The 13,013-nt window shown below is 43.6% G+C and overlaps 1 protein-coding gene across 2 annotated transcripts in view; it reads left to right on the top strand.

The window, feature by feature from the left end:
* The window catches only part of RPN2 (ribophorin II), a 50,702-nt gene that overhangs the window by 3,314 nt on the left and 34,375 nt on the right, over window positions 1-13,013 (top strand). For both annotated transcript variants that reach the window (XM_031433848.2, XM_031433847.2), the window contains exons 2-4: window positions 429-622; window positions 10,102-10,197; window positions 10,771-10,946. In XM_031433848.2, the coding sequence (XP_031289708.2) occupies window positions 429-622; window positions 10,102-10,197; window positions 10,771-10,946 (466 nt within the window). The remainder of the gene's footprint in view (window positions 1-428; window positions 623-10,101; window positions 10,198-10,770; window positions 10,947-13,013) is intronic.

Here is a 13,013-nt window from a genome sequence, read left to right as displayed (position 1 = left end):
AAAATTAAGCAAAGTTGAAGTAGGGGATGGCATTACAGCTGGGTGGGAAAGAACACGTCTCCTTAGAGAAACAAGGAGCCACGGATGGAAGAGTGAGGGAAGAGATCCGTTTGAGAGGTGGGCAAGGTCATGGTGAGGATTCAAGATTGGATCTGTCCTAAGAGGTATAGGAGTTACAGACGTACTTGAAACCGGTATGATGAGTCCTGTGCTTTAGATACATGGAGGCTCCTGGGAGGACCATCCTTCAGAGAGCTGAGGACTGTGCCCACCACTTCCCAAGGCATCTCTCCAGGTTGAACCTCCAGGTTCCCTCACCCTTCCTCACGGTTTGGTTCCCAGACCTTGGTGCACTTCATCATCAGAACTATATACAGAACTTTGGAATGGTGTGGAGTGTATTTATTTAATGGTCATTTCCCCCCAAGGTTCAAGCACTGTCTTCCTGTTGGCCCTGACAATCATAGCCAGCACCCAGGCTCTGACGCCCACTCACTACCTCACCAAGCATGACGTGGAAAGACTGAAAGCCTCACTGGACCGCCCTTTCACAAGCTTGGAAGCGGCTTTCTACTCCATCGTGGGACTCAGCAGCCTTGGTGCCCAGGTGCCAGATGTCAAGGTAAGCCACTTTTGTCTTGGTGGCCTCATCCCTTCACTATGTTCCTTTCTTGTACTTCTTGCTCCTTTGAGGTAACTTTGGCTAATCCAATAAAATAAATACTTATATCGATTGACAGATACTTTTTTTTTTAATGCTTAATGTATGTTAGGTCCACGCCAGGTATTTCAGTAGAGAATAAAGAAGAGCAAGTCATAGATCCTTTAGAAAGTTTTACTGTAGCTTTTACTGAAACTTTTACAGTGAGACTGTGCCCTGTGTATGTGACTAATAAATGATAAAGGAGTTCAGGATGGGGAGCACTCACCTTTATGAAACAGGGACAGTCACAGCATCAGGTAGTTTGATACACTTTTTGGACATTTGATGAGGAAAATGCAACATGACTGAAACCTTTCCTGGATTTAGGAACAGTCTTACATGAATTTACATTTTATTCATCACAGCAGCGTGGGTGGCTAGGGTAAGGAATTAAGGTCAGGTTTCTCATGTAAGTTTTGTGCGTTTTCTTTGGCTGTGTAACCTATTACCATAAAAAGTAGTGATTTGAAACAATGCTCATTTATGAGCAGATAGTTCTGTAGATCAGAAGTCCACGCAGGCTTGGCTGAGCTCTCTGCTTAGTGTCTCATAAGGTGGCAATGAAGGTGTTGGCCAGGCAGGGCTCTTACTGGAGGCTCTGGGGAAGAATCTGCTTCAGGCCCCTTCAGGTTGCTGGCAGAATCCACGTCCTTGTGGTTGTAGGTCTGAGGTCCCCATTTTCTTGCTGGCTGTCAGCCAAGGATTACACTGTGCTCCTCAAGGCCACTGCATTTCTCCTCATCTTGCTCCCTCTGCATTTAAGTCCATAACAGCATGTTGAGTCCTTCTTTCTCTTCAAATCTCTCTGACCTCTTCTGCTACCAGTTGGAGAAGACTTCGATGTTAAAGGACTTACCTGTTTGGGTCAGATCCTCCAGGATAATCTCCAAATGTTAAAGTCAGCTGATTTGGGGCTTTAATTACACCTGCAGAATCCCTTCATAGCAGTTCCTCCATTTGTGTTTATTTTTTATTTTTTCCTTTTTCAGTTTTATTATGTAGAATTATTACAGTTTGACTGCACATACACATTATATTGCATGTAAATACATATATACAGTATACTGCACATTTTTTATTTTAGTTTACGTATTCGTGTTGAAATAAATAATTTATGGATGCAAATCTAAAGATGGCATCTTCAGAATTCTGTCCATCCTTTCTTGTATTAGCATAGAAATGACCTCAAGTCCAAATGGCTTATGATTGGTTTATTTCTTGCTCATACTATATGGTCTTCGTGGGTCAGCTAGGGCTTCTTTCTGTTTCTTTAGTCCAGAGTTTAGCCTGATGGAGCAGTCTGTTTCTAAAGGGGCTTGTGTGAATGAAAGCATGGCTCTTAAAACTTCTGCTCTCTAGAGATGCTCTGTAGAGATGAAAGCTCACTTCTTTTATCTTTCTCATTGCTTTGCCTGGGTTCAACAGATGAGGGAAGTGTAATCCTTCTTTAGAGGACTGCACATTTTAGTGAATTGTAACTTGTCCAGTTAGTCACCTGAGTCCCTTTGCTTTGGAGCTTTCCTGGGACCCTCCCTGGCTCTGGTCTCAGAGCTTCTGCCCTTTGCTTTCTTCAAGACTAATGGTTCCTCTTCTGAGGAGAGCGATGAGCACCTGACTAAAAGCATTGACAGTTTAGCCCACTTTCGCATGAACTCCTCATTCATTGAGGTTGTTTACTGCCCTGGGCTGGGCCCCCAGGCGTGCAGTGCTGTACCAGCCAGTCATCACTGCCTTCATAGAGCTCACAATCTAGTGGGAGTTAAAGGAACAGCAACTTTTTTTGTTTCAAACTTTCATTATGGAAGTCTGCAAACATTCACAAAAGTGGTAAACATGCATTGAGCCCTCTTTGTACCATTTGCCAGCTTGAACAAGTGTTCACATTTTGCCATTTTTCTTACATTTACTCATCTCTGCTTATTTATTTTATTTTTTTGCTGGAGTGTTTTAAAGCAAATACCAGACAAATCATTTGACTTGTATTTATACTTTTTTTTTAAAAACATAATGACAATTCTTTTGTTTTACTTAGGAAGATTAACAGTAATTCTTCAATGTCATTTAATTCCCATTCTATATTTAGTTATCTTGAGTTAGCAAAAAATGTTTTGTTTGTTAGTTGGTTTGAATCAAGGTCTAAACAAGAGTTTCTGATGTCCTGGGCTTATCTTTTATATTTCCTGGCCGAGACTAGAATCAGTAATTGCTGTTATGTATTGAATGCCTCATACGTGCCACGTATACTGTATGTGTTATCTTGAGTTGTCTTAATTCTATATGGTCAGGATTACTGTCATGTAATAGAGGAGGAAATGGAAGCTCAGAGAAGTTAAGAAACTTGCCCAGTATCTGCCAGTCAGATACTGTGGCCTCCATGGTTTAATCCAGCTTGAAGCCTGTTTTTGTAAATAAAGTTTTACTGGAACACAGTCACACCCATCATTTACTTACTGCCCATGGCTGCCTGTACACTTTTAACAGTAGAGTTGAGTAGTTTCTAAAGAGACTTGTCTGGTTCAAAAAGCCTAAAATATTTCCTCTCTGGCTCTTTGCAGAGGGTTTGCGTATCCTGCTGTAGGAGAGCCGTGCTCACTCACATCTTTCCCTGACAGCTGTCTCTTGTTCCTGCCTGGGGCTTCCTCCCTGTGTGTGACCATGTTGACAAAACAGACTTTCCTCGTGATCACACTGCTGTAAACCCTCTAGGTGAATGTACCTCCTAATAAAATTAGTTTTGCTCAAAAGAAAGAGTACAGGCAGCAGAGTCAACTTGCCGAAGCTTTAAATTCTGGCTCCACCTCTCTGTCCAATGGGAGTTGAGATGCCTTCCTCACTAGATCGTTATAAAGATAAAGTGAAATCACATAATGCCTAGTAAGTGACTGGCCCATGAAAGGTCCCTCGAATGGTAGCTATTATTGTTATTAATACTTTAAAAGTTTTGTTTCTATTTATAATTTATTCAGGCAAGTTCAGACAATGCTGGCACAGGTATATAGATGGCCCACAGTTTCTGTAAAGGGCCTGGGGAAGAGAGAGGACTAATTGTGAGACATAGACTGGAGCAGTCTGGGCCAGCAGAGGTTTTATGTCCTAAGGTGTAGGAGATAAAATTGGAATAGTAGGTTAATGTTAAATTTTGGTGGATTTGAATGCAAAATGAGCTATTTCTGCTGGTCAATTTCTGTGGAACCATGGGATTCAGCAAGGGGCATCTTGGAGGAGTGAGGCACTGTCACTCTAACTGAAATGATGCCTTTTTGTCAACTGTCTCATGAACTAGGGTTGCACATGGATTTAGGTTGAACTCATGCCCCTACAAGTCTTCTCTGCTGATGTCATGAGTTTGAGGGGACATTGGTCAGGACTGAAGATGTAGACTGAAGCCATCCAGACAGCGGCAGTGCAGTGTGATTTGGGGGCAATTGCATGATTAGGCCAGCCGTGGCTTTGTTTCTAATACAGACTCTCAAGTCACACTGCTTGGCTTTAAGATCTTGACTTCACAACTGCACCACTGAGTAATCTGTGCAGCTTACTGAACCTTTCAGAATCTTTTTCTTATCTGTAAGATGGAGATAGTAAGAGTACTCAGCTCACAGGTAATGGAAGGAGGGTAGTTAGCATGTGATGGCAGGCAGTACTGTGTAATCAGTACTGTCTCTCAGTGGTAGATGGTAGTAGCAGTAAATATACATTGATTGACGTTTTATTTTTTTCAAACTGTCATCCTCATTGCTTAATGCCTAATAAACAGAGGATGTTCCACAAATATTTATGAAATGAATGCTTGGAAACTTTAGCTTAATAGAAACAGAAGCTCTCTAAATGTGCCTCTTAATCAGAAAATAAGTGGGTAAATCACATACTTCATTCTCCGGATCACTTCTGAACTGTGCTGTGGTGTTGATGTGGTGTGTGCATTGTAAGCAGAGGAAGGAAGGGAGTGTATGGACGTCGCAGAGCGGTTGCATTGCCTTATTAGACGTGCACACTCAGTAAATCCACTGAAAGGAGGTCTCCTGTACTGCCACTTCCGCGTGCTGGGCCGTGTCCCGCTCAGCTGGTGTGGCTTTCTGCCGAGAGTAGCGAGAGCTCGCTCAGGCCTGCTAGAGGCACTGAGTCGGTTGCTCTCAAAGATGGATCCTTAGGGGAGATTTTGGTTACTCTGTCACAAGAGATTTTAATTTTAGCAACAGATCTGAGAGAAATGGGGTTTAATAAGAATGTGAGGGTAGAAAGCAGCTCCGGGAGCAGCAGAGTGTGGAATGAGAGTAGATTTTAGGTGTTATGAAGAGTGAACAGCTTTTGTTTTGAAAGTCAGGTAGTGTGTGTATATATTTTTAAAACTTAAGCACATGAGAATGGCAGTTTTATAGATTTTGCTTAGCTTTTTACAAGAGTTAAGAACAATGGGGGTTATTTTGTATTCATTTTAATAAAAATATTAAGTAGATGGGAGGCATACGATGCAAATATTGTGATAATAGATTAGATTCGAATGTCTGAAATCAGCATACATTAGACAGTGTTCACAGGTTGTCAGTCAACCAAGCACTTTCCTGATCTTTGAAAGGTGATAAGAAAACCTATCTTTTAGGATTGTTGTGAGAATTAAATGAGATAGTATGGATAAAGTGCTTAGCTCAGTGTCTGGCACATCAGGAGTGCATATAATATAGGTAAGTATATATCTGTATCCATTCAATAGGTTCTGAGTACTTGTTGAAGGCCAGGCACTCAGCTAATAGGTGGGAATAGTAGAGAATCAGGCATCCCTTCAGGCAGTAATCATTTTAGGGAGCAACTGCTATGTGTAAGGCATTATGCTAAGTGCAAAGGAGACTACGGAGCTCATCCAGTGAGACAGGCACCAGATGGAGACCAAGTGTGAATACAGACTTGTGTAGTGCATGGAAAGAGCCAGGGGAGTCCAGCAGAGGGCGCTGCTCACTCACCCTGTCCGCTAAGAATACTTAGTCTCAGCCTCAGCCTTACACCGGAGGAGTCGCCACTGTGCTGACCTGCCTGATTCGTTTAGTCATTCATTAGATATTTAGTGAGTTTCTACTGTGCACCAACCATGGTGTGAGGCATGGGGGATTCAATGTTGGACCGCAAAGAGAGCCTCTGCCTCTTGGAATGTATCCTCTAATAGTGGAGACAAGCACTAGTCATGTGATCAAATATATATATGAATATTTGTAACAATGGCAAGTTTTATGAAGGTGAGTTGTATGGTGTTGTAAATAGGGGACTTCTATAGGTGTAAAATAGGGGACTTTGACTTGGTCAGGGGGTACTTTTCTAAAGAAGTTTCTGACCTTAAATCTCACTCTTCATCTGCCTAAATTACAGCTCCTTGAGGGCAGGAACTTTGTCCATTTTATTTGTTGTGTATCTCCAGTACCTAGATAGCACCTGGCACATGCTAGTACTCAGTAGCTGTTTATTAAATGAGGGGAGGTATTGACTGATCTGAATTCTAAAGGGAAAGTAGGAGTTAACCAGGAGACGGGAGGGAAGGGACTGTAGGCAGAGGAAATAGCATGTGCAAAGGACCTGTGCAGGTAGGGAGCAGATTATATTTTAGAGACTGAAAGGAGGCTGTGCATCGAGTGGAGAATGGGAGAGAGAGAAGTAAAGCTAGAGAGGACAGTTGGGGCCAAGCCTCAGTCCCTTGGTGGTCACAGGGGAGATTGTACTTTTTCTCTGAAGAGCAGTTGATTTTTAGCAGCAAGTACCAGGATCCAATTTTCATCTTGGAAAGATTTCTCTCCTGCCTAGTGGAGGAGGGACTTTGACAGGAGAACATGGGGCAGGATTAAATGCTGGAGAGGTACAAAAAATAACACCTGGACTTCTGACTTTTGCCACATGGTTGGATGGTTGGGCCATTCCTTGAGATAGGAACTCAGGAAGAGAATTAGGTTTGTGCAGGAAAGATTGTAAATTCGATCTTAAAGATGTTGAACTTAAAATGCATCGTATAAATGGCCTTTGAGAGAAGTCTGAGCTAGGGGTGCAAATCTGAGAATTATCTGTGAAGAGGTTCTGGATGGAGCCATGGGCATGAATGAGATTGCCTAGGGAGAGAGAGGGGACGGAGGGAAGTGGGCCTAGGAGTTGAAAAACTCCAGTGTTGAATGGTCAGGCAGAAGAGGATGAAATTTGAGTGGCTGAGGAGGAAGAGAGCCAGGGGAGTGCAGGGGAGTCCTGAAAGTGAAGGGAAGCAACTGTCTCAGAACAAGGGAATGATCGGTTCTGTCCAGCGTTGAGGGCACGAGCATTGGAAAATGTCCTTTGGCTTCCATAATTTGAAGGTCACTGGTGGGAAGAGAGGAGGTAGCAGCTGGAGAGGAGAGAAGATCAAGGAGAGTTTATTTTAAAATAAGTCTTGAGTTTTGTTAGTGCATTAGGAGTTAGCACTTGAGAGGGAGAAGTTGAATTGATGAGGTGAATGGGCTTCCAGGTGGAGAGAACAGCCTCTACTAAGTTTGGAGGCTTAAAAGTGCTCATTGTGTTTTGGGGGCAGTGAGTCAGTTGTCCAGCATCTGGAGCAGAGGTGTGAGGGGACATGTGGTAAGAAACGCATGAAAAAAGTGGGCCCAGGTACCAAGGACCTGGTGGGGCAGCCCTCGATGTGGACTGCGTGACATAGTCTGGCAAGGTTACAAAGTGTAGTCTGAGAGGAGACAAGAGTTGGGAGCTGTTGATGGAGAGGAGGGGGCAGATGAGAGAGAGAGATTGACTGTCTTGTCTTGGTTCCTGATTCAGCTCCAGGAGTTGTAGGGAAGAACGAATGGAGAAAAGCACTGATGTTCTTCACTCAGAAGGATGTTTAGATAATTGGGCACAGAAAGTTGGAGGGGAACAGATGGAGCATGGACCTTTAGGGGAGAATTTCAGCCTTCATTTGGATAGATGAATGTGCAGTAAGGGCGGTGGGAGTCAGAGTTACAGGTTCCCTGCGAGCAGCCAGCCAGAGCCTCGGCACCAGGTGGGCTTCCTGAGAGGCCAGAGCGTGTTTCATGATGTCCCTCACTTTGGCTGCTAAAACCAAGCTGTCAACATTTTGAGCTTTGAAGCCACTGACCGCTGGTACTGTTTACCTAGATCTGTGTGTGCAAAGAATTAGGGTAGGCATGATGCTGGTTTTACCCTAGAACAGGTCGTTTTCAGTATTGCCTTGAGAGATGGAAGTTGTCTAGCTCAGGCTCGAGCCAGGCTGCTGGGGTTTGAATTGCAGCTCCTCCATGAAGAGCTGGGAGACCTTGGACAAGTTACTTTGCCTCTCTAATGCCCCAGTTTTCTTGTCTGTAAACTTAAGGTAATAGGAGGACCTAATGCAAAGATCCTCTTATTACATGAGAAATGCATATGGATCATTTGGACAGTTTATGTGCTCAAAATGTAACCGTGACCATAATCGTTTGGGGCTTTGTGTGTTGTTCTGTTGTGAAGGCACCAGATGGCGACAGAGCACACGTCTTACACGTAACCCACATTCTGCTGGAAGGATTCCTGAGTAGATTGTTTCCTTCAGATCCCTGATTTGTGCCTATGAAGTGTTTTGTTTCTTTTCTTTCTCTCTTTGGTTTCTTTCAGACTTCTGGTTGAAACTCATTTATTTTCAGACTCTTAAATTTTATTCATAAAATTAAAAACAAAAGTTTTTTGGTTGAAGTAGCATATGCACACGGTAAATTATCAGGTAATACAGAACAGCTATTAGTGAGAAGCAACAATCCATCCCATGGCCACCTTGTCCTACTGGGAAGTACCACTTTCAACTGTTATTGTTACTGTTTAATTAATTAACTGATTTGTAATTTGTGTAATTTTTTTGAGCTGACTTATTAATTTTGCACATTTAAAGAATTCTTTGGGTTTTAGGGGGGGTAATTAGGTTTATTTATTTTTAACAGAGGTACTGGGGATTGAACCCAGGACCTTGTGCACGCTAAGCACGCGCTCTATCACTGAGCTATACCCTCCCCCCACCATCTAATCTTGAATAGCTGAATTCTGTGTTACCTCAACCAAAGTATTTAGTGATATAACTAGCTACTAAGTGATATTTCTTGATATAGTAAGAATAGCATGGATTTTCTTATGTGCCCACTCTGTGCCAGGCACTGTGATGGTAATTCATCCAAGTCTGTGCTCTCAAGTAACTAGTCCCTGGTGGAGGTAGTTAGTGCAGTGTGGTAAGTGCTTTGAGGGAGCGCTTTTGGGAGGGAGGGCAGCTGGCCTATCCTGGGATGGACGTCAACAAAGATTCTCTGGAGGAAGTGACATCTGAGCAGAGATGAAGATAGGACTTGGTTCAGCAGACAAAAAGGACGAGGGAAAGGTGGTCCTGGAAGGGGGGATGGCAGAGTCAAAAACATAAATGGCAAGAGTGTGGTGTATCTGGAGAGTTGCAGTGGGCTGGAGGGTAAGATTTTGGAATTGGAGGTGGGACTGTGATGATGAAGCTGGCACAGAAGTGAGGGTCAGTCATGGGGGCATTTTTGCCAGATCAGAAACTTTGGATCTTGTTCTGAAAATAAGGAACCACCCAAGGGTGTTAATACCTGAGTAAGATGGTTACATTTGTATTTTATAGAGATTGCTCTTGAAGGAGGACGCAGAATGGATTGCAGGGCTTGAGACCGCTTAGGAGATGAGTATAACAATCTACCTGAGAAACAGCAGGGGCCTGAAATAAGCAAGGGGAGGAGCCAGGGGGCCGGGATTGGGTTTGAGGACCTAAAAGGAGATCAGCTCCATAGGCTTGGAGGATGAGGGAAAGGTCAAAGATGACTGAGGTTTCTTTTCTAGGTAGTTAGGTGCACGGTGATACCCGTACGTGAGCCGGAAAGTCCAGGTGAAGAAATAGGTTTCTAGCTCATTGTAGATGTGTTGAACCTGACTTAGCTTTGGAGACATCTCAGAGGAGACCTCAGTACAAACAGCATCAGAGGAGACACTGCCATTTATTAGCTTTTTCACTTTCATTAAGTTACTTACAAACTCCAAGCCTCAATTTCTCTGTTAAAGGAGGATGATGATATCTACCACAGGGCCCTTGTGTTCTTTAAAACGAAAAGCATCATAAACACCCCGCACAGGTCATGGCCAGAGAAGGTGATTGGTGGAAGTGGTGTCTCTTCTTCCTTTCCAGGTTCAGAAGGACTAGAGTGCCTTCAGGTTTGGTGCTCTTTCTCTGAAGTTAACATTTGGGGCAGTACAGTGTCCTGTGGAAAATAACTGCTTGAAAAATGAAATCTCTTGTAGCTCAGACTTTAAGCCATCATAGATTGCTTGGTATTTTATTTGTCATCCAAAAACCATGTACACTTTCCCCAATCACTGTGTGTATCAACACTTATCATGGACTTTCCCCCATTTAGAAAGCTTGCACCTTCATTAAGTCAAACCTTGATCCCAGCAACGTGGATTCCCTTTTCTACGCTGCCCAGTCCAGCCAGGCCCTCTCAGGGTGCGAGGTGAGTCCGGCTTTTTACACTTACTTTTGCTTTCAACTGTAAACTGTATTTTTAAAGAAAGAGGGTCATGTCAGATGATTATTTTTTTAACAATGAGGATCCATTTGTGTAGGTCAGAACTCCATTCTTGTGATTTTGTTTCTTTTCTTAAGGAAATGGAGTTCATTTTTTTTCCCAAGTTTTCACTTTTCGTGGATTTTAGATAACTTTTTCCTGTAGTTGCCTTCTCTTCTCTTGGTTTTTCTTTCTGTCTCCCTTTAACATTTAAAAATGTTTAAAGCAAAGAAAGGATGCCCCCACACGAGATTTCCAGAAATCCATTTTTTTGAACATAGGGGAACCATATCAGTAGACAAGTGACTTGCCAGAATCTTCCCGAAAGTGTAGTGCTGGGGTTTTACAGACATTTAATTCTGGTGTCTGAGGAGTCAGGGGCGGGGTGGAGGGGTGGTGGTGATGACGTCCCAGGTGGGTGGTGTGACTTTGGCAGTCGCCCTTCATGCCCTCTTTGGCGTGCCTGCCACAGACTGCTAGCACCTGTTCTGAACTCTGTGCCTGCCAATCCTTTCTTAGATCTCTGTTTCAAATGAGACCAAAGATCTGCTTCTGGCAGCTGTCAGTGAAGACTCATCTGTTGCCCAAATCTACCATGCAGTTGCAGCCCTGAGTGGCTTTGGCCTTCCCTTGGCTTCCCAAGAAGCTCTCAGCGCCCTCACCGCCCGCCTCAGCAAAGAGGAGACTGTGCTAGCGTAAGTCACCACCTCGAGTGCTTCTCAGCCTTCGTTTGCTTCGGCTGCTGTCCTCAGAGGCTTCAGCCGTCGGTTCCGCAGGTATTTTCTGGGCACGTGCTCTGTGCCAGGTGCTCTGCTGGCGCTGCAGACGTCATCTTGTACTAAGGCTGGTAAGGTCCCTGTCCCGTGCAGCTCACCTAGACATGGTCTTCCTCAAGCTGCTCAGGCACAAGGTGAAGACTGAGTGAGAACATAAACACACTGCCACGTAGGGACACAGTTGCCTTTTGAGGTTAGGGACTAAAGCCAGGGTAGGAGTCACCAGGGAGAGTGAGGCCCAGGAGCCACGTGCATCTCTTACTGAGGCTTGGCCAGGCCCCAGTGGGATGCTGGCAGTGGAGGCTCTGCACTGGAGGAGGGCTCCCGGGGCCCCTTGGAGGTGTGCGAGACAGCACCGGGTGGGAGAAGGAGGTGCTCAGAGGGGGAACCTGTTAAAGGACTCAGAGCCTGCTTTTCTATAGAAGGCCCGGGTGGAGGAGAAGCACCCTATAGGAAGGAATGCTGAGCAACTTTCCTATTTATTGCAAATTTAAATGTTGTAACTGACTTAAGGATGTTTACTAAACTTAAAAGTAACAGTATATGTAGTTTATAGTTTTTTCTTTAATACTGAAATTCCTTGTTTAACCTAGTATATATATTCTTTCTTTTCTATGTGTCCCCCATTTAACTGCAACCCTGAAAGAAATCAGAGCACCTGGACTCCTGTTCATTTTTCAGGAAGATATTAGTGACACCGATTCCCTGCTGAAGAATAGTTCAGTGGTTTCCCACAGTTTTGTTTGCTTTTTGTTTTTGCTGAGAACCAGAATGTTTCTAAACTTGAAGCTTTGTCAGGGGCAGGGTTCACAGTCATTTAATGTTCTCTCTGTTACTCTCACACCCTCCTCATATTCACGTGGTCAGTAATCAGTGACTTTGGGGCTGATGCTTTTCCCAGGAAGGACATTTTATGCACACTTTACCCAGTGTTTGGCCCTTGTGGTCTTCTGGTTTCAGGTCACATTACTTTGATCTCTTTTCATAATCCCTTGTGGAATGCTTCTCTAATCACCATATCTCATGTCATGAAATCACTGTCAGTGCCTCACTCTGATGCCACCTTCTACAGAAAAATCTTTCCATTTCCCTCTAAGCAAAAAGGAAAATCTCCCTCCTCTAAACCCTAGAACAGGAAGAAGTGCAAAGAAAGTACACCTATTTTGGAGTCAGTTAGACTTGGGTTTGAACTCCATCTCTTCTTTGCTGTGGGGCTTTGGGCAAGTTGCTAACCTCTCTGAGCCTCATCTATAAAATGAGGCTGGTAATCCTTACATCCTGGAACAAATGTCAGGATTAACTAAAATAATCCATGCAATGAGCCCAGTGCAGTGCCTGGTTCTTAGTGGGAGTTCTTGCTCCTCTAGAGCATTTCCCTCTCAGGTCCCTTTCTTAGGGAGCTGGTTATTTCCTTGGTTGTATTGTAGTTTTTTCTGTATTAGATTGTAAGCTTCTTTATTTATAGTGCCCAGAGAGCCTGGCACATAGTAGGTGCCCAAGAAAGAGTTAATAAAGCCTGCAACTATACTTTTGTGTTTCTAGTCTATTCTCTTGGAAAAAGTTTCAGGTAGAAAGAGCACACGCTCGAGATCAGAGAGAACTGTGTTCAGTTCCAGACGCTATTTAATACCTCTGGGACCATGAGCTGACTGTTTAACCTCCCTAAACCTTAGTGTTTCCATATGTAAAACAGGGAGAATGGTATCTGTCTCACAGGATTATTGTGAAGATCAAACTGGCAGGATGCCCTACACATTATTACTACTAATTTGCACTGTTTAAGGACATCTCATATAAGTCAGAACTCTTCTAAGTGGGCCTTATACATTTAACTGGGCTTATTCTAGGAGATGAGTGTTCATAAACTTGTATAGAATGGAAAAAAAAAATTTGTAGGTTTGAATGAACCGTCTGAAAAGATGCTCTTGTGGTCTCTCATAAACCAATTTCCTTGAATCATCTGCTATAAATCAGCAAGACAGGATC

The sequence above is a fragment of the Camelus dromedarius genome, chromosome 18 (genome assembly GCF_036321535.1).
Source record: "Camelus dromedarius isolate mCamDro1 chromosome 18, mCamDro1.pat, whole genome shotgun sequence".
NCBI classification, from domain to species: domain Eukaryota; kingdom Metazoa; phylum Chordata; class Mammalia; order Artiodactyla; family Camelidae; genus Camelus; species Camelus dromedarius.
This window is presented reverse-complemented; position numbering and strand designations above follow the sequence as displayed.